Raw genomic sequence first — 21,770 nt, 5'->3', positions numbered from 1 at the left:
GATCAATGGCACTGATATTATGCTATCTTAGCTCTGCTTCAAGCAACATGCTCTCCAACAAAACTTCATTTTCGTCATCTAAAAATGGCTCGTGCAGCCACAGTGACAGGTAAACCATGAGTTGGTCTCTGTTCTTGCAAAGTGTAAACTCGGGAACTAGCTTCTCCTTTAGTGAAAGTTCTCTTGTAAAGGAACCAAGAAGTCTTTGGGACGTATCACCTGTAGTTAGACCAACATAAATACAAAAATGTATCTTCTATGTGAATTCACCCATACACCTTATTCCAAAATGGCCACCATTTATGTATTCTTTTGTGTTTATTCAAATTAGCCCTTGATGCCTCGTTCTTAAGCTCAAAATTCAAAAGAATATTTTATCTTTGAACGAGGCAACAAGGGCAATTTGTATGCGCAAAATCAGTGGCCATTTTGGAATAAGGTGTATGGGATGTGTTTCTAGTTATAACAAATTTCATTTAAGTATCCACTGTATTTGGCACTGGGCAATAATTTAGGGGACAATGTACAAAAATCACATCAACTCATACGTTGGTTTTTGAGGAGAGGAGAAAACCAGAGTATCCGAATATAAACCTCTCGGAGCAGAGTAGAGCATCAACGAACTCAGCCCATATGTGATGCCAAGTGTGGGAGTCAAACCCGGACCACGTTGGTGGGAGGCGAGTGCTCTCACCACTGTACTATCCCGGCTTCCTAGTTAAAACTCCCTAGTTTAAACAATGACAGCTTCTTGATGTTCATTAGTTACATAAGCTATGCAGCAAATCATATGGAATGGTAAATTTAAAGTGTTTAGGTAATTGAGCAAAAAGCAGTCTCTTGTTTTATTGCAAAGGTAAGTTCTATCTTTCCTCCCTTTAATATTGGAAATAATAATAATAATAATAATAATAATAATAATAATAATAATAATACCAACTTTATTCATTCAATACAATGAGCTGGAGAGTTACCAGTTGCAACACTGAACATTACTTGAGAGCATAGCAAGAGGTGATACCACCAATTCTTTTGGAGAGCCAAAGCCACAAAAGATATTTATTGAAAAGCTACTCACAGAATTGCTCTATAGTCCAGGTACTGAAGACAGGGTTTCCAGAGCAATGTCTGTCATTTTTCTTTAGCTCAAGTAAATTCTTTATAGCATTCAAGCTCTGCACCAAAGCCTCCATTCTCTTGAGTACATCGCCCTAAAAGGAATGGACAGTGATCACTCAATCACCTCCCTTCCATTAGATGATCTACACCAATCTCTGAAGAGAAAATATAAGTGGTCAAATATTCAAATGCTGGTTGGAATCCTGTAAGCAATGCCTCTGATTTTTCAAATTATTGCGAGTCATCTCGACCATTGCCAGTCAACTATCAAATCATCAAAGTTTGGCACTGAATTTAGGGGAATAGGATAAAGAGCGACACAACATATTTTCATCTTTCTTTGTAACAGGAATCAAAGGAAGAAACAAAGTTATTCACTAAATGACCCCAGCTTCCCCCTCCTTGTAGGGGTTATAAAGCAATGTGTCTGCAGTTTGATTCGGTTGATGAATGAAAGAAATGATTGTATAATTAGGTGCAGGTTACTATCAAAATCACTAGAATGGTAAATCTGCCGTTAGAATTTTTAAATGCGAGCTCCAAAAAAATCTTCTCATGTGATCCGCAAAAGAAGTCGTCACATGAAAATATTGTCACATGGTTCGTGTAAAGCACGTTGGCGGTAATGGCATTCAACAAGAAACACTTTTTTTGGATCACGTGACATTATTTTTCGGATCACATGACAATTTGTTTAAGATCACATGTTTAGAATCGAACCGCTTCAGATTCAAATTCCCAACGGCAGTTTTACCGCTCTACTGGTTTTGATAGTATTGATGAAAGATAAAGTGGTCCTCACTTTTATCTGGACAATTTAACCAAACATTATTGTCTTTAATATACACATGCAAAATTCAAGCGGCTTCACATGGGATTCAAACCCATGACTTGAGTGATGCCAATGCAATGCTCTACCAACTGAGCTATTGACGTAGCACAGTTGGGAGCAGGTCAATTTGTTGGGTTTGTGAAATGTGTATTTGAAGTGCAGGTCATCTACGACATGTTGAAGTGATCCTTGAATCCTGTCGAAGCTGACTGAAACCGAAACCGAAACCGGCCAGACGTAGTATTTTACTCGGTCTAATGCCAGACGATTTTACTCGTCAATGGGGAACCCCTGGGAGTCAATGGATTAAGCACTCGCTGAAAAACTATGTCCCCATTAATTAATAGAGGACCACTTCCATGTTTCATTTGATTCAGTTGTATAATTTAGTCAATTAAAACATGACAGGAATATATTTTCCTTTTTACCTCTAAAAAGAGGGTTTGCTTAAAAACAATACCCTTACCAAAGAACCATAAATTTTGGTTAGTTCTTCATAAGACTTTGAAATTTCTTCCTGCAGCCTAAATGCGGCATCTTCTTCATTTACTATTGCAAGGGAGTTTTCATCATCAACATTGTATCTACGCATAAGAAAGACATGCACTTTCATCAATCAACTCCAGTCAATTCCCACTTTAATTGGTTGATTACTGTGGCTCATAAATGACATATTTATTTCAAAAGAAAAACTTACGACTATGATTCTTTAATGGATAATTACTGAGGCACATGGCATTATGAGATTTATTGCAGCCAGCCATAATTATTGATCCCCATGAAATCCTATTGTTGTGTGTCTGTGTTGGATCTTCGATTTTAGTCGCACGTATGTGAAATAATTGTGATGCTCATTGCTATTGTTCCTTGTTTGTGATGAATATATCTTCGATTTTAATGATGCCGAGGATTGTTATTGTAGCTCGTTGTTATAGTTGTTCAAAACAATTCCAACGATGGAATTAATTCCTGCAAGGTGTGTAACTGCAAATTTGCATACTTTATAAGCCAGAGAATTCAGTCATTTTACTCAGTGCGAACCTGGGTTTAGAAAGACGATGGGTTATTTATTACACAGAGTTCTACGAAAGCAGATATTTCAGCAGAAATCCCTCGGTTTAGAAAGACGATGAATTCGTCAGAAGACGAAGGATTATTTATTACACAGAGCTCTATGAACGCAGATATTTCAGCAGAAATCGAAGGTAACGTTGTGTAACGTTTGGACATTTCTGTCAGTGCTTTAATTCTTTATCGACTTCTAAAGGCGGCGTTTCCATTTTCTTTTTTTTAAATAGAGCAAAGATTTAGAACGCCAATTACCACTTCAGAATGCGAGAAGTTTGACAGAAGTTTTTGCGCACTTTATACATTAAATTTCCTAAAACAGGCTGCAATATTTTAAATAATTGTCGAATGCACACTGCAATATTTTTAATATTGCAGCCTGCACACTGCAATATTTTTAATATTGCAGCATGCTTATTTAGCGCGTAGAATTATATTACCTCTGATAATTTCCCTGCTAACAAAAAGGACCGCCTCCGTTTTCCTCTGACAGTTGTTTTGCCATATTAAAGACTACAATCGTTGATTTAATGCAGACAGAGAACAATAGAATTTCATGGGGATTAGTAATTATTGGCAAATACACCCGAGTTGTATTTTTTCTTGTTTACCAACATTGATGTCACCTTTCTTGTGATATTCAAATTTGCCAACCACAGAACAAAAGAAGTCATTGTTTCAAAAGTCAGTTAGGTCCTGGTTGGCATATTAGTACAATGGATGACGTCGCTAGAAACATCGCTATGGAAAAAAACCAAAACTCGGATTTTAATTTCAATGCAATGCAACTCCCGCGAAATTCACATCTCGGATTTTTAAAGCAAATCCTGAGTTTTATTTACTCTCATTTCACAACTTGGATTCCTACTGCAAAAATACGAGTTGTTAATTTCGAAATAAATGCGACTCGGATTTTACGTTAGAAATCCTGAGTTGTAAAAATTTTATAGCGATATATGTACATGCAAATCGGAGTTGTAAGTTTTGCAATTAATATCAAAAAGTTGGTGTCCTGTATGAGCCACGGTAATGGGGACATGATATATAACACGACTCACTTTTTTTGAAGCTGTAAATTTACTAATTTGTTGGCCACTGATGTACCTAGTTCATTTAATTTGGACCATTTGTGGACGTTCTCGTGCCAATTTGCACAGCATTCTCTCACGCGTTTAGCTACATCCGATAAATTCTTGCTGGGAGATGACTTTGGTGAGGTTGACTTCGCCGTAACGTCTCTTTTGGACGGTGTTTTTGGCACCTTTGGGGACTTCAATTTTTTCGGTGAAGGAGACGCCATATTGAATTAGACAGGTGGAAGACTGGGTTTCAGTCGAGGATGTTACTTGGAAACGATACAGAACAAAAGACTGTATATTAGCAACCATGGTATTTACTTAGCAACGCCAATCAAACGCAAAAAAATTCACAGACGATACAAGTTCAATAGTTTGCTGTGTTTCGATCTGATCAAGTCATCAAAGAATTCACTTCCTCAAAATTGTACGCTCTGAGGTAAGAAAGGTGGTATATCTTTTCCTACCCTGACCGATGGAAGGTTTTCAAATAATAGATTTCACTTGTCGATCGCTAGCTTCCTTTACACCGATCGTGTCTTTTGATTCATTGATCGCAGTTTTTAAAATTATCGACTGAATCTTGGTCAATGTTTTACGAAAACAGCAGAGTTTGTTGAACAAGAAAAACAAGGATATCTTACTTACATGTGACTTCGTAATATTTCGCCAGGTAGTAAATTTTATCGAACCACCTTAGGTAAATTGACAAATTCTTTGCTGCGTGAAGATAGCAGCAGATATAAACATGGGTACATGTACATGTATTTCAGTTTAATCAAGCTCCTAAAGGAAAAAAAAAACAGAAAGAAAGTAGCAGTGCACGTGAAACGATCTTTTGATCTTTTATTTTCTTTGGCTTCTATTTTAATACCTCTATTGCCTGTCACTTTTCCACAGGATGTCTGATTTGAAAAATCATGAATAAAAAAATTTATCAACTAAAAAACTGTTCATTTTACTACAATTAAGCATATTGATCAATGATCCGTAACCGTGTGTTTTGAAAAAAAGACACGTATTCATGAAACAGATTATTATCCTTCAAGAAATTTAAATACATCTTCAAAATTCGACATTTTACCGTTTACATATTTAAGCTTTAAGGTCTGAAGTCTTTTCGTGATGCACATTTTCTTTGTAGAACATTTTGAGCACACTCATTTCGGTGTTTTTGTCCTTGTTCAGTGCATTTTGTGGGGCGTATGTGCGAAGCTTTTAGCCTAACGCGAGATGATTGGTTGAAAAAGAGGTAATTACCTCAAGTTTAGTTAAATGATGATTCATTCTTAATCAAACTAAAATTGTTTTTGTTGCTTAAACCACATCAAAGATTCAAATGACAATGTATTTTTACCAGAAATAATTAACTGCACCATCGGATTTCAAAGCTAAAATCAAGTTTTGAATTGTCTTATTTTTCACAGATTAAAGAGGACCTTCAATGGCACAAGCCATTTATGACACATCTCCACTGCAGTCTTTTCAAGGATACAGCCCTAATGCAGAGCTTTCATCACAAGTCCCTGCAAAAATGAATTCCACTTCAGCCAATGTTTCACAAGTTGAATACAGAAACATGAGTCATGGTAGAAATGGGCCCAAGAAGAGGTTATCTCGGCTGGAAATGCTCCGAAATGATTTCAATAAGAAATTGCAAATGGAGCAACAAGAAAAGATAAACAAATTAAAACTAATTCGACAAGAAAATAGCACGAAGCAAATTAAAAGTAGTAGTGGAGGAACTGTGCGAGAGTTCTTTGCAGAGAGAAGAGCACTTGAGGCAACTCAAAGGGGACAAAAGAATCCTGAACTGTTACCTCCTATCGAATCACATTTTAACAGAGTAAAAAAGGAAAAACAGGATTTATCATCTCGAGAACAGTTTAGAAATGAACAACCATCGGTTGGTAAGAGAATTTCTTTGAAGAAACAATATCAGATTCCACAAAGACCTTTGCTAACTAAACCCACATCTAGAACTCAACCAATGCAAATTGGTGTGCCTTTGCAGAAAAGATCAAAGGGTATCGACAGGCAAAAACCACTTCCTCCAGTCAATAAGGGTGACTCCGATGTGGTGAAAAGAAAACAAGCAACACCAAACAAGAGATACGAGACGCATGCTGTTCTGTTACAAAATGATATTGAAGACACCTTTGACTCCGCAATGCCAATACCTCCTATTCAGCGAAAACCAATCGCAAGGCATTCTCCAAGCGAGGAAGGATTTGTTAGTGACGTGGATGATTCACAAAGCACTATCACAGATCTCAGTGACATGCCTCCAAATTTAAGCAGATTGAAGGCAAAGGTTTTTAGAAAAAAACAATTAAGCAAACAGAAATTGAACATTGTAAATCATCCAGAGGATCATGGAAAGTTGACAGATTTCCAAAAGTGGCAAATGGAACAGGACAAGGAGAGAGAAGAGAGGTTAAAGAAACTTAAACAAAAAGCAGAGAAGTCGTCCTCAGAAGTGTCCCTTTCTCAAAAAGAAAGAGATCTTCTTCTTAAGATTCAAGAGGAGCAATCGAGACTTGAAAGCTTGAAGCAGCAGAGAAAAGAGCTCGAAAATCAGGAGAAGAGACAACAGGAAGAGGATGAAAAGTGGTTGGCACAAAAGCACATCCTTGAAGAGTCCCTCCTGCCTCCGCAACCTGTGGAGGTCTCAAACACCACAGGCATACTTGCCCCTAAAAGGGCAATGGACGTTAACGCTGACAGACTAGAGGGAGAGGGGACTCCATTTACACAAACATACAAAGACACTACTCAGGGTGACGATACCCATGGCGACGATATCCACAGTAACTTCTATGATGAAAAGACAGAGGGCATGGGTGAGGTTGCTGTAGATGTCTCACCATGCTCAATTTGTGGGCGCAGGTTTGCTTTAGATAGACTTGCCAAACATGAGAAAGTGTGCACAAAGGCTGCTCACTCTAAAAGAAAGGTTTATGATACCAGAAAACACCGCAGCAAGGGCACAGATCACGAGCAATACGTTGCAAGTGGCAAATACCTTGAAGAACCAAAGAAAAGGGTGAGTCACGTTTGCACATTTCTAAACAAGAAATTGTTCTTTCATAAACATGTGGCATCTCGAGTTTGACATTACCCCCAATATAGCTGGAGCACTCCCTTCCCATGGAATCTTCCTACCAGTGTGAAGACATTAAAGTGCCTCTAGATTGACCTTTTACTTGAACATTTGAATTTTGCCTCCACTACTCAACCAGACACTCAAGCTAGGTGATATATGGGCACGTTGGCCAGCCAAGCTGCCATGCAGTTTATTAAGCATTGGAATAGGTACAAAAATATTAATACATCAATTCTAAAATAAAGAGAAAAGCAATGCACCAGAGCTGGACATGAAAACCCCTACTTGTGCACGCGGCAAAGGCTAACTGTAGAATGCCTCACTCGCTAAACGATCGCCAAATACAAACTGCACAATCACATGGCACTCCAAGCGCCTACCACTCACAACCAGGCCTCTGCTACGTGACGGCAAAATATCAATTTATGCTAATCAGGATTATCACAAATTACATTATTTAATGGGTCATGCAGGAATGTCTTTTACTCCCAACTATAGTTTAGTTGGATTTTCATTCTCTAAACCATATTCATAAACAGTGGCTAATTCTTTTGTCTTTATGCCAATCATCCTTACTAGCCTTGTTAACACTAGCCTGCGAACGCAGAGGTATTTCCGGCGGTCGTTTCTTTCCGCCGGAAATACGTCTGTATTCGCAGGCTATGTTAACACGAACAAATTCAAAATAATTTTTGCTCCAAAGTGAGGCTAGTGAGGATGGTTAGCTCAAAGACAAAAGAATAATTTCTTGGCCGCCATTTTTGACTACGGTCTATATTATTTCAGTGCTAGAAGTGGAATAGCTGAAGTAGAGTATTCTGGAACCCATTATTTCAAAACACTTCAATTGTACACATACTTGTTTGTGGACATTGTACTGACTGACTTTCCTTTACTTTCAGCCAAAGGCAGACTGGAGGGCACAACATGACAATTTTATAAAGGCTATTCGTTATGCCAAAGGCTTGAGTGATGAGCCGCCACCACCAGCAGAGAACCCTGACTATGTACAATGCCCACACTGCAAAAGAAAATTCAACTCGGCTGCTGCTGAAAGGCATATTCCAAAATGCAAGGATATCAAGGCTAAACCTTCTCGTCTAACAAAGAAAAGATAAAACCCTACAAACTTACAGGAATAAATGTGTGATTCAACGCTGCTGCGCATTTTTGCAGGATCGACACTCCAACCTGCCTTTCTTTGCAGTGTAGGTTGACAAACTTTGAAACATTGTTACCATAGATCTTGAAAGCATAATTTTCTCATGTAAGAAAGCTTGAAAATAAACATAATTTACAGTTATAAAATTTACATCATTGATGGTTTGTAAACAGCATAGACTGCGAGCAATCTCTTTTGCTCTAAAATAATGAAACAAATGCGTACATTGAACTTTCAAAATGACTGCTGCGGGTCGCAAATACTGCGGGCCTTGCTTGCGACCCGCAGCTTCAGCCATTTTGAAAGTTCAATGAATGAGTTTGTTTCAATGATTTTAAAGAAAAAGAGAGACTGCTTGCAGTCTATACACAGAACAAATACCTTCACACCTCAAAAGGAAAACTCAATCTCCTTTCATCATCAGTGCAAAGTAAGCTTCCCCATGCAGAAAATTAATTCAGTTTTTGTACTACCAGTAATAATATACAAGGAAAAATTTCTTCATTCTTATTGGCTGGTAGTTTTCAGGTAACACAGTGCAGAACAGAGGTAACAAACCACGCATTCTGATTGGTCAATGATGGAAGAAACGCAGAGATAGCCAATCAAATACAAGCTGTGGATGATGCAAATTTTGCTTGATTTGACTGATACACAAAATTTGCTTCTGCATAATTTTGATAAGCTAGTTTGAAAATTTTACGTATAATATTTACCCATAGACCCCTGGGAGTGAGACTTGACAGAATTTTACCCTGTCGGAACACCAGGGTACCTGAGAAGTTGAATGGATTAACCACACAAAAACTTTGTTGCCTCCATTAAGTACCGGTAATCACGTGATTTTTCTTGCGCAATTTGGAATAAATAACCACTCGATAATAATTGTTACAAACTAAGTACAATTAATTTTGTCTTTGAAAAAAATTACTTGTGCTTATTTATTCCAAAGTGCACTCAAATTCATATGATTACCTGCACAAAATGACGTAACAAAGTGCTTCTGCACCTTGAAAATTCAGGGATTCAGTACTTTTGTTTCTGCCCTCCAGTGAAATTTTCCACAATTAAGGCACCTTTGACAACCATGCAGAATTCAGTTAATCACTCACTGAAAAACTATGTCTCCATTAACCCATCGACATCCAAATGGGCTGAAACCAGCCAGACTTCGTATTTTACTCTGTCTAACGCCAGACGATTTTACTCGTCAATGGGGAACCCCTGGGAGTCAATGGGTTAAAATTTCAATCAACAGTATCATTCACAGCTGTTAATCACTGTAGCACAACAGGTCAAAGAGTCACACCCTGCAAGTATGATTGGCAGAAAGTTAAAATTTATTTCGCTGTTTAGGGAAGGAACTGCTTCAATGTTGCAATACTATCAAAACCAGTAGAGTGGTAAAACTGCCGCTGGAAATTTGAATCCAAAGTGGTTCGATTCTAAACATGTGATCTTAAACAAATTGGCATGTGATCTGAAAAATAATGTCACATGATCCGAAAAATTGTTTCTTGTTGAATTCCAAAACTGCCAACGCACTTAACACGAACCATGTCACATTTTTTTATGTCATGTGACTACTTCTTTCGCAGAGCACGTGATAAGTTTTCTGCAGTGCGCATCTCAAAATTCTCATGGCAGATTTACCACTCTAGTGATTTTGATAGTAACTTAATTGGACAGGCTTGAAATTGATTCCAGCCACCACTGTGATCTCCAAATACTTATCAAACAGTACAATAATAATTATTGAGACATTATTGTAAAACACTTTTAATTAATATTTGACAGGCAAACCAAAACACACTTGCCAAACAGTCTACATTGTTGAGAGATCAACATACACGTCTTCGACCGAATAAATACTCTTCTAAGCTTCAAACTCTCAGATAATTTCCAACTTTCTTTTGTTGTTATAAAATACTTATTTACAAAATCTGTATAAATATACTTAAGTAGATAAATATTTAAGTTTTCACACCAACGAACTACAAGGTAATTAAAAACTGCTTTGGCCACATGACAAATTGAGTCTGAAGTATCACTAATCTTGTCTTCTCATCCAAGCCCACCGTCTAGGGATGACCTGGGAAGAGAGACCCTGGCCGTCCCATAAGGGAGTGACTGGGTGAAACTGAAACTGAGGTTTAGGCACAATGCTGCCACAAGCTTACTGGAAAATGGAAAGACTGTGTCAAATGATTTGTGAGCTTAACTCCGAAACACTGCTGCAGTAAAGGTTGCATCAAGACAAAAAATGCACTTAAAAATACAATTGAGAATAAAAATCACTAAAAAACAAAAACCACAAAAACTAGGTAAATATAAGACTGCCAAAGCAACTTTTAGCCACTGTAGTCTTAAAGTTACACAAACCAAAGACTCAATTGAAAAAGAATCAAGAACTCTTTAGTTCACACATAAAAGGGCATTCCATTTCTGCTATGTGAATTCACCTTTTTGTTCTTCAGATGTACCAAACACTAAATTAGTAAAATGCAAGAACAGTCTGACAGATGAGGTATCAAAAAATGCCTGTGTAGTATACTTTTCAGCATTTGTTGGTGAACATGCGATGAATTAAAATCAATGTGAGAAACCCTACTTTACAACAGCGTGATACTACCCAAACACAAAAGATAAATTAGTATTTACATGCCATGTAGAGACCCTTATCAAGTTTAGTATGATAAGAGCTGCCTGTCTCTTAATATAACAGGCACAGATGTGAGCAAGGTGATAGCTCCTGTATAAGCAATATCTCCAAATGCAAACCATGATTCAGAAAATTTTATCCCTCAGGAAATTGTTACAAAGATCTTAAAATTTACTTTCCAGATTACCAAAACTCTGACAATGAAATCAACGACTGCAGATCAGTTTTGCACCTACAAATGCATTACAAACTAAAGTACAACAGACTTCACAGGGACTCTTGCATGTGTTTAAGTGCTTGGTGATTTCCTTAATTCTCATTTTCCACAACCAAATTTATAATTTTAATGCAACCAATCTCCACTTTTACCTTTCTCACAGAGAGTGTACTGTCAATGCTTTTAAATTTGCATATTGTAAGTAACAAAGCATGTGGTGAGTTGCTGCAAACTTTAACCTCAGTCTGACATTTTTCAAAATGACCCATTCATCTACTTGGCCATATTTGTCTTTCTTTTACATTGTGTTCAGTTTTTGGTGATTATTGTTATGTTTCTTTCTATTTAACAAACATTTTGTGTCAAATTGGTTTAAAAAATTTTAAGTAGTTTCCTGACACAAAATGCTATTATTGCAAGACATAGGCCCTATAAAATTAACCTGAAAAAAGAAAACGAGCATATTTTCGAGATTTGAATAATTATGGTAAAAAACAAGAGGTAACATTTTTTTGATCTCTAATAAAAGTCATTTCATGCACTTCATTCCACTTTTCACAAAAGCAACTTCACAAAAACACAAATCACATCAACAAAAAACAACTTATGAATTTCACTCTTTAGAACATAAATTTTTTGAAGCAAAAATGAATGTCAGAAGAATCAGAAAAGGTTTGCACCGATGACCACTAAAAAGATGACATTGTTTTGATGATGTTATCAGGTAACCCTCACTGAGGGAGATGGAAGCCAGCTTCCTTCTTTTTAGAAAACTAAATGACCACCGAAGAGGTCGACATCAATGCCTTTGTTTCCACCTCCAATTCTTCTTTTCTTGCCTGGCACACAATAGACCCTATCGGCTAGCTCAATGGGATTAAGACATTTCATATTTAAATGATATGGAAATGCCTGGAACAAAATGTTCTACTCCTAAAGGGTTTGAATTGGGTACAACATTGAGTTAGCCGATTAGATCTATTGCACAGTTTATGTCAAGCCAATTCAGTGTTGAATCTAGGCAAATCCTTGTGGCCAATCAGTTTGATTCTCTTGACCTTAGAAAATTAATCTCTTAATGCAATGAATGGAAATAGACAATAGCTGTTAAAGGGCTAGTGAGATTATCATGATTAAAAAGAATGAAAGACACAGCCAAAGGTGGTCTGAAAATTAGAAACTCAGGTATTGTCTTGATTGGTATACTATTTTTGGCCTTACCCCATTGTCTCCTAAGAGGCAGACTTAGATTTTACTGCCTAATGCCAGATGCTTTTACTCATCAATGGGGTCACTTCAGTAGTCCACGGGTTTAAGAGATGGCTTATGTAATGCTGATATTTGCCAAATTTTACATACACAATAATAATATTTTCTAACTATGGGGTTGGACCAATTGCACAAAGATCAGTGTTCACAACTTACGTAACAAATGAACTCTAAGCTACCATATTTCCTTTTAACCCTCTTGTGTTGGATCACAAGAAGCACTTTGAAAAAATTGTGAAACCAAACTATTCACAGAATGGTTGGGCAACACTAGTATTCATTCAAAACCTCTACTGATGAATCTGTGGTTAATAAAACATGACAAATACTGTTTGAAATAATACCAATACATTTACACATGCATAATTATATCTAACTGCTCCAAAAATTGAGCAACATCATAATATACTAAGAATAAAATTAATGTGTGACTATTTCTCGTTCTTAAAAGGGGCACACCACAAAGCTCCATAAACTTAAGACCTTTTCACTACAAAGTTATGTTAGCCAGCACTCTGGAACAAACAAAACCAAAGAAGCCCTTCTTCTGTCCAACATATCCACCTTTTTAAGAACTGTTCTTCTTATTGACATGGGTGTCGAAATAGAGTAGGGTACTGTACATGGGCTAACAACAGGTCCCGTTGTGGAAGCAGTACCTCAGTAGGCAAAGCCTGGCTCTTCTACTGGTGCAAGGTTGAATGCTGATTTCATCTGTATGGGTCTGAACATCAACACTGAAGGATCACATGAACGGCTGTGTCTGGGATTGGAGATGCTCTGAAAAGAAAAAAATTGTATCAATACAAGCAAACTATATCAAGAAAAGGACCTGCATATTCTAGATTCAATCTCAGAGCAGTTTTCAAAAGACTGTCGAAAGTAATTTACATGATTGCAACTGCTACCCTTAGTGATTGGTTTAAAAATATCATGCCAGTTTATCAACCAGTGTGAAGGAAAACCAAAACCAATCGTGACTTGCGATATTTCCCGTGCTTTGAGCAAGTTACATGGAATTGCTACGAATTTGGATTGGTTCATTGCACTGTTTGCAGCTGCTGCGATTGGTCGAATTAATTACTTCGGTACATGTATTTGTTTTATGACACACAATTGAAAACTGCTCTATTAGGCCTAACAATAACACTAATCTTGGTGGCTTGAAGTTTCAAGTTAAGACTTGACTGGAAACTTGTCTCCAGGGTCAGCCCTTTTTCAAGAGGAATAATAATAATAATGAGCTAAGGCCAGACCTGGAGGAGACGGACAAGTGTAAGCTATTGTGAGATTTAAACTGACCATAAAATTGAGCATAACAGACCAGATATTGTAGTTGTGGACAAGAAGGACAAGAGCTGTATGTACAGTAATAGACAGAGTCTGACCATATTCATAAATGGCAGACAAGAAATTATTCTTTTGTCTTTGTGCTAATCATCCTGAGTCACTAGCCTCACTTCGGAGAAAAAATTCTTTTGAATTTTGTTTGTGCTAAGAACGCCTGCCCATTTGACCATCAGGTAAAAGGGAACAGAATGAGACAAATTGAAAAATACCAGGACTTGGAAAGAGAGGTGAAGCATCCGTCGAAGTGCAAAGAAGTTAGTTATACGATTATTGTTATTGGGACCCCTGAAACAGTTAGGAAAGGATTTCAGGCCTGGCTAAAGAAAGCAGGACTCAATGGAAATATGTTTCGATCACAGAAAGCTTGTCTACTCGGAGCAGCAAGAGTTGTCAGAAAGGTGATCAATACCTAAGGGGACCAGAGGTCGCCTGGTATCCGAAAATTGCTTGATATATGGAGATCAAGAAACCATGTGAATTGGGAAATAATAATAATGATAATAATTTAAATAATATTACAAGTTTATCTGGTCAAAGATGAATGTTCTACTACCCAAGAAACCAACTTTTAAATCACATTATATTAAAGCAACCTTGTATTAAACTCAAATTTTGGGTTTTGATGAAAAACAGAGCTATCACAGCCACGTGGAAAACAGAGGAACAACACCTAGTCTGGGAATCTGATCTTATTCTGGGGACATTGGTGGAAAGTAAGCTTAGGGCTCTTCTCACTGTAACAACTTGAGTAGTAATCAATATGGAGCTAAGAAAGTTTAGCCAAGGATGTGAGGCAAAAAAGTACATCCCTCAACTGATTGTGATTCAAAGAAAAACAAGACTTGATACTGAAACACTTCTTTAAAAAAATTAACATACCCTTATTCTCACAGGTCTTGGTCTTGACAGGCCATGAGTGTGCCTCTTTATGAGCACAGACTTCTACAGAGAAAAATGAACATTACTCATTACACAGATGACTGGATGTAAATGGCCTTGGGGAAAAAAGCTTGCAGGGAATATTAAATCTCAATATTAACTCCATGAAAAATTAATCGCTTAATCTAGGTTGTGATGGAAATAAAAACAGCAGAAAAATACATCAATAATACTAATAAGTATGTGCCTGCTCGGTCACAGATGAAAAAATCATGTCAAGCAAGCATGGATGGCACAGTTGTGGGAGAACTCGCCTCCCACCAATGTGACCCAGATTCAATTCCTAGACTTGGCATCTCATGTGGGTTGAGTTTGTTGGTTCTCTAATCTGCTCTAACAGGTTTTTTCCTGGGTACTCCAGTTTTCCCCATTCCTCGAAAACCATCCTTTGATTGGAATGGACTTCTGTGCAATGTCCTCACTGAATAATATTATTAATGCCCCAGAGCTACAATCTTGGACAAAATAAAATGAAAAATTAGTTCCCCCCTACCCCCAAAATCAATGATGAATCTCCGTGCAAGTTGAAGCCTGCCATTTTCTCATCATTGAAACTGAGGGGAGGGGTGGTCTTCAATTTCCATTTGAAATGTCCAAGATTGTAAGATACACTTGACACTTAATTAAATAAAGTTCAAAGTTCAATAAAGTCATGATAATGTAGTAAGAGCCAACAATAATAATTGCACATGTGTCTTCTTAGCACATTTTAATTCAAAACAGACCCACACACAAAAAAATGTCAGCTAATGTCACACAAAAATAATTCCATACACAGCCCAAATCATACAAGATATGTTGCAAATACTTGTGTGATCCTTGGATTTAACAGGAAACCATGTGGTCAAGTGATGATGTAGGATTTTCCTGCCTTGTGAAATGGTTAATTCTTCATCTAAAACACTTCAAGGAATGATTTTGTCTTCATTGATCCAAATTTCTGCTCCACTATTTTGAGCAAAATTATGCCCAGTATTGCTTTTGGGTAATTTCAGTAGAGGACTCTGTAGCTTAATACCCTTGCACTTAAACAAGGCATGTGTTCACATTGCAATGCATTGTTATCATGCCCACGGTTCATATTTATAACTTTCAGGTAATCTCCATGTTGCTTAATTTTGTGAGATTTTGGAGATTATTGTTGTCAACAAAAAGTGACTTTAGACTTTAACACATATATTTGTTACAAATCTCTGCTGATCAAATTTCTGAGTCTCACACAGCCATTGGTCAGGGCAATGGGAAAGTGAATACTTCACAATATTATTAAACTTTGCCCCCTTATCTTTGCCCCTTGGGAACTATTGGTATTATTACAATTATTATTCTCATTAAGTTACAGCAATCAATAAATTGCATTCCTTGTTGATTTAGAATCCAAGAGAATCAATCCTAAAGTCAGGTGGTCCATTGTTCAACCAATCATACTTCCGCACTTATCACACAAAACAAAGCACTTGTCAATTTCCACTGGCTTGATGCAATGAAAACAACAAAAGCATATTTACACACGGGTCTATAATTTCATCATTCATTTAAATCCTTCAACATGAAAAGGAAAGATCCACGCTCTCACCAGTAATCAATTATCTGTCGGGTCAGTGAAATAATAACACACATGCTGTGAGCTGTGAGAGCTGAAAACTTCAGAAGAATCTAATTAAGTATGCGTTTAGAGTCAGCAACACTTGACAAATACAAACGGACGCAATAATCTTAGGGTTGCAAGCGATTTTTGTATGCCTCGTGGACTAATAACAATGTGGCTCTGAATAACCGACCAAAAATTAACATAGGTCAATCCAGATCCATGCAATAAAAGGCGAAGACTGTCACCGTAATTATTTAACCCATGTTTGAAAAAAAAAAATTCCCTAAAGCTCTTACCTGTTGCATTTTCTCAAAATTCAACGAAGGCCTCGAAAAAAGTGCCTCATCTTCGGCGAACACAACCCTGTGCTTTTTCCTCGAGTGCCCGTCGCTCGCATAACTCGTCGGCCTAACTCTAGCAGAAAAGGCAGAGTGTTTGGATAAAACTGTGACTTTACCAGGTGGACTCGAACTCAGAGGTCCACTTTTCTGCACAAGTCTTTAATTTCATCATCGCTAGATGAACTGTCGTTGCCAGAGGCAAATTGTTGAAGAAGTTTCTGTGTCTTCATTTGAGACCATTTCCGTTTCTCCGCAGAAGCACCTTCCCTGCTACCAGGTCTTTCTATTGGCCAAAAGCCACAATCGATGTTGTCCTCTTTCGTATCTTTGTGAGCGTAGATATTTTCCTTCGAAGCTATTTCTACAGGTAAGGGCGAGTTGATCTTTAATGCTGCTTCTTGTACATTGTTATTGAAGTTCAAAGGTTTATCTATGAGAGTTGAAAAGGAAGCGACAGGTTTTACAATTTGCACATATCACATTTAAGCTTTTGTCGACTTTTACCTAAATATAATTTTTCGTTCTTTTTTACCTCCAATTATCTCCGTCAGTTCAACATCTTCATCGGTATTCTCATCTACACTGGACTCATCTTGTAAAAACGGCTACAAAAATAAGAATAAAAAGAACAGGATGGGTGAAAAGCCCGTTGAAAGCTTACACCAAATTTGAAATGCACCCGAGGAGTTTTCACCTCTATACAATGTCAACACAGCAGAGAAACCTATGTTCTTTAGAGGATATCATTCTTTTCACCTGAGGTTCATATGGTTTGACTTCATTGATGGATTGATTCTTGAATTTGAGGGCCAGCAACTTCAACATTCTTTCCTCAGCAATGTCACTTTTCAAATAAAGGATGGCGGGAACAGGTACGATTTCCCGCGAGTCTTATGGCGTCAAGTTGACGTCGGAAAACCCCTGCAATAAGAAAACAAATATCTTGACGCGAAAGGTGAAGCTTTAAATATTCGTCTTGTTATGGCCATTTGCCGACTTGAATCAACGAGTTCGAAAACCATTGCAATGTAGTTCAAGTACTTTTCTTGCGGTCCAGCGATCAACAAGGCAAGTCAATTCATTTTCCTGAGAACAGCTTAAGATTAACTTTCCGCGATAAAGTCGACGTAAAATTGGCTTTTTCAAATCTCCTCAGGAAGTAAAGGCTGGCTTTTATGGTTTTTAAATACGATGGTCAAGGTACCGAATGCGAAAAACGCTTGGCAAGCAAATTTGCAATTGAAGAGCCACTGCTCATCTTACCGCAGCTACCATCTTCAACTCATCTGCACGGGTTTGAATTAAATTAATCGAGATAAATTTCACGAAATGAAACCAAAGTCAAGGTTTAGGACGTTTAACCTAACAAAAACGAACTCTCAAATAGACTACGTGAAAGTATATTCAACATTCTGGCGAGGTTCGCTGCTATTCTCATCGGGATAAACCGAGGAGGAAAGCCTCACGATTTGGACATCAAAAATTCAGGAGACGAAACGGGTGGTTGTAGCTTGAAGTGTGCCCTGCGACATCACACAAGAACTAAAACCTCGAAATCTTCAACAAGTCTTTACTATCCAAAGTGCACTTTGAAAAGGCAGAATTTCACGCACACACTTCGCAATAAGCTGCCGCAAGATGAGGCAAGCGAACGGCAAATTTAAAAATAAACTCATTTCCAACTCACAATGAAGGCCAGGTGCCATTCACAAAGAAATGCGTGTTCGCTGTTTCGACTCCTTCGTTCGCCCGTGAAAAGCTAAATTTTCGCCACTTGTTTGTCAAAACAATGCTCTACAACTAGCGCAAAGCATAGCTTAGCGACAAAACGATTTGTAGAATTTAAGGAACGGTAAAACGATGCCGAAATTCTGGCAAGATTTGCACAGTGTACACAAAGTGCGTACGATTTATGAGAGCCCGACGGTGCGTTTTGAAGAATCAGCGTGAGTTCTTAGGCACGAAGAAGAAAGTTCCAATAAAGCCAGTACAGAGAAATTCACGAAAAAGGATATTACCTTGACAGCGCGTAGAGAAACCTACAATGTTGTTTTCATCGTACTTAGCTGATTCCAGTCACAGTCGGCAGAGCAGTGTAAATGAGCACCCGAGAACTAAATAATGCTCGAGCGACTAAGTTTGAGCCATTTGATTGGCTACTGAAGTTGATGACTGTCCATTCACAGACTTGACAGTTCATTCTAAAAACTACTTCCCCGGGATAGCCCCCGGGGGAGTAAAAGAGGAGATAAGTACAATAATGAATATTGCTTAAAAATAGTTTATGTATCAACTTACGCCCCTTATCTCCTGACGACCTCGCAAGCTCAGGCACGGAAAGGGAGTTTCTTACATAAGTAACTCGTTTCCACGAGTTTGTTATGAAGCCAACAGTTAATTTTTAGGTACAATTTTCCTTTGCTTCCAACCAACGAAATGCTACACAAATAATTAATTCATGAACAAAACTCGTATTTGTATAAGTTGGGCAATCAGCTCCTTCTAGTTTCGAAATTTCTCGAGCAGATTTGACAGCAAACAAAGGTCAAATAATACGGGTCAAACTTACTGGAAGGAATCACAAAATAAAGAAAAACGAGACTTCCACTTGTTGTCTCGCCCATAGTCACGAGCGGAAACATTATGTAATTTAATAAAACGCTTCAAATACGAACTTTATGGTGTTGGCACTAAAATTAAAATGGTCGAATTCTTTAATCCTGACGCGAGAAGTTCGATCCACAAGTTCCTATCAAAGTGACGTTATAACAAAGTAATCGCGACTTAGGCTTCGCAAAAAAGGCCATCCTTTTTCTAAATTACGATTTGTCTTTTTGGATTACTAAATTGAAATCGTGCTTATCATATGGCGAACGCGATTCGGCTCACACCCCATCATATGACAGCCAACTCATTCTTATCTTTCCTCCACACTATTTTTTCTCGCCAGCTCGCCAGACGACAGAAAACACATGACACACAAAAGATCGCTTGAAGTTTTATTACCCCAACGAGTCACTGCAAAATACAGAGGACCACCCACTTTAAGTGCATTCTACGAACATTCCTCACTTTTAAGTGGATGGTATTCGATAGGGTAATTTTAGTATCTAATGAAGTTTAGCCTACCAGGATATTTTTCTATTTGTTAAGTCCAAAGTGCTGGACACTTTAACCAATCTGCGATAAAACCTTTGAGTTCGATAAAACGGGTAGTTTCAGTTTTCAACGCCTTTTCATCTGCTTTCACTTCTTTCATAAAACAAAGTTGCAAAGTCCAAAATTTAGTGGACTTCTTTTGAGATCCGTAACGTCCTTAAACTGTGCAAGGTTAATGTAAATTTTCAACAGCTAAATTAAATATTTTTCTGTTTGAGGTTGCATAATTTTGCTCCTTACTGATGAGGAAAGTTGTCGGTTGTCAATTTTAAAGCTGGCAATGAAGCACTTCTGGCTGAATCTTTTTGCGCAAAATGCTTGAAAAAATATGGGTGAACATAATGCGATACCCTGCCTGACGCAGTTTACTCGCCCTACGTTAAGTAAAGCACGGGATTACAGATAATTCGCACAGCAATTTTGACGTAAACTTCAAACGACAGACTGCTGTTTGTTCCAAAAGCATGAAATTCTCTACTTCGTTCATTAATATCTCTATTTGCTCGATATTGCATGAGACAAAATTAGCAAGTTCCTTTGATTGTTGCTAAAACGCAAATTTCGTCGATCTTAGCGTTTGCCATTTGCAGCAAACGCAATCTTAAATATCTCAAGGATCATAAACGATATACGGCTCACGTGTTTCTATGCAGGACGGCATTTCTGTACCAAAGCAGGGTTGGGACCCTCCCCCCTTCCCTCCCACTAATTCCCCTCTCAATTTACGTGTAGGCGTCAACGAAGACAAAAGCAAGAGGTAATCATACATTATTCCTGTGTCCGCACCCAAACAGCAAAGAAAAATTGCCACGGGCCATTTCTCTGACGTGGGGCCATCCATGCGGGAATTTACAATATTCCGTTATTCAGCAAGTCATGTTGAAAGCAAGATCCACTTTCTATTCCAGTGAAATTAAATTTCGACGTTAGAAACGCTGCAGAGGATGTACAATGAAAGTTTCCGTCGGAAGTCATTAAATTCTATTAACTGGGAAGTCAGCTACTTTGAGTTATTTTAAGATTTCCATCAGGGCAGTATTTCCTGTTCAAATTTTTCGTCAAGCTTCTTTGTAAACTTGTTCCTTAAAACTCAGCTTTGGGAAGAATGTTAAACGAATCGATTCGGTATGATAAAGTCGGAGTCATCGTGTTTAAGACAAGCTCGCGATCACACATTCAGCAGAGACAGAAGTACACGAAAATTGAAATTTGCATTTTGCGACCTTCCGAATCACAAGTGACGCTTTAAGTTTATCAGATCTTGCTTGTGAAACAAAGCATCAAGCAGCTTTTGTTAAAAAAAAAACTGAACCAAAATAGATTAGACCATTCTTTTTTCCTTGCTAGCCACACTTACCTACTTTACAAATAACGGGAAACGTTCTTGTTCGAAGGAAGATAAGATGGTCAGTAATGTAGCAGCTGTCGAAACCCGCTATTGTTTGGTTTTGTATAAGCAGCTTCTATTGTTTTTAAGTCTAAGTCATTGTTTGAATTGTTTAGTCTTTGTCTGAGCTTGGCAATCGCATTATAAGTCACGAGACCTTCTACTCGACTCAAGTTGGTAGCACAGAGGGATGATAGATGGGGTAGGGGAATATATTTTCACCCTAAAAGTTCTCAACAATGAATAAATCTACCAAAAAGAGTTAAGAGTATCTACAGAATACCCTGCCATTTTGAAGTTGCACCTCTGAAGCGGCCGGATACGTGGATACTCCGTGGAAAATACCACCTATCCCCAAATGTTCTAAGTATATTCTGAAGTAGATTCGCGGATACGCACCAATCCGGTTGAAGAATTTTCGCTCATATTATCCTGGAAATTTATACTGAAGTGACTTTTTCGTTGACGATGGAGTTGCTTAAAATCCTCCTG

The 21,770-nt window shown here is 37.8% G+C and overlaps 2 protein-coding genes and 1 pseudogene across 2 annotated transcripts in view; 1 reads left to right on the top strand and 2 right to left on the bottom strand.

The window, feature by feature from the left end:
- LOC137979236 (cyclin-dependent kinase 2-interacting protein-like) overlaps positions 1-4,349 on the bottom strand; it is a 5,407-nt gene extending 1,058 nt beyond the window's left edge. The window contains exons 1-4 of the mRNA XM_068826445.1: positions 4,078-4,349; positions 2,418-2,535; positions 1,079-1,211; positions 1-219 (exon numbers count right to left, since the gene is read on the bottom strand). The exon at positions 1-219 is cut by the window's left edge and continues 1,058 nt beyond it. Of these exons, the coding sequence (XP_068682546.1) occupies positions 23-219; positions 1,079-1,211; positions 2,418-2,535; positions 4,078-4,319 (690 nt within the window). The 5' untranslated portion in view covers positions 4,320-4,349 and the 3' untranslated portion in view covers positions 1-22. The remainder of the gene's footprint in view (positions 220-1,078; positions 1,212-2,417; positions 2,536-4,077) is intronic.
- A 66-nt stretch (positions 4,350-4,415) lies between these two features.
- On the top strand, positions 4,416-8,365 carry LOC137979232 (zinc finger C2HC domain-containing protein 1C-like). The gene is made up of 3 exons (XM_068826442.1): positions 4,416-4,534; positions 5,523-7,141; positions 8,104-8,365. Exons 2-3 carry the CDS (start codon positions 5,540-5,542, stop codon positions 8,317-8,319), a joined length of 1,818 nt encoding a protein of 605 aa, XP_068682543.1. The 5' UTR covers positions 4,416-4,534; positions 5,523-5,539; the 3' UTR covers positions 8,320-8,365.
- A 4,668-nt stretch (positions 8,366-13,033) lies between these two features.
- On the bottom strand, positions 13,034-21,346 carry LOC137979235 (uncharacterized; annotated as a pseudogene).
- Positions 21,347-21,770: the final 424 nt, after the last annotated feature.

Source organism: Montipora foliosa, chromosome 12, assembly GCF_036669935.1.
Source record: "Montipora foliosa isolate CH-2021 chromosome 12, ASM3666993v2, whole genome shotgun sequence".
In the NCBI taxonomy this organism is placed as follows: Eukaryota; Metazoa; Cnidaria; class Anthozoa; order Scleractinia; family Acroporidae; genus Montipora; species Montipora foliosa.
The sequence above is the reverse complement of the archived record's forward strand: the minus strand, read 5'-3'. Positions and strand labels throughout refer to the sequence as shown.

What these genes read in the sequence shown, in the direction of transcription:
- LOC137979232 (XM_068826442.1), top strand. Translation starts at nt 5,540, where the DNA reads ATGGCACAAGCCATTTATGACACATCTCCACTGCAGTCTTTTCAAGGA. An exon ending in TTGAAGAACCAAAGAAAAGG is followed by an intron (nt 7,142 to 8,103) that starts GTGAGTCACGTT and finishes CTTTACTTTCAG; the next exon opens with CCAAAGGCAGACTGGAGGGC.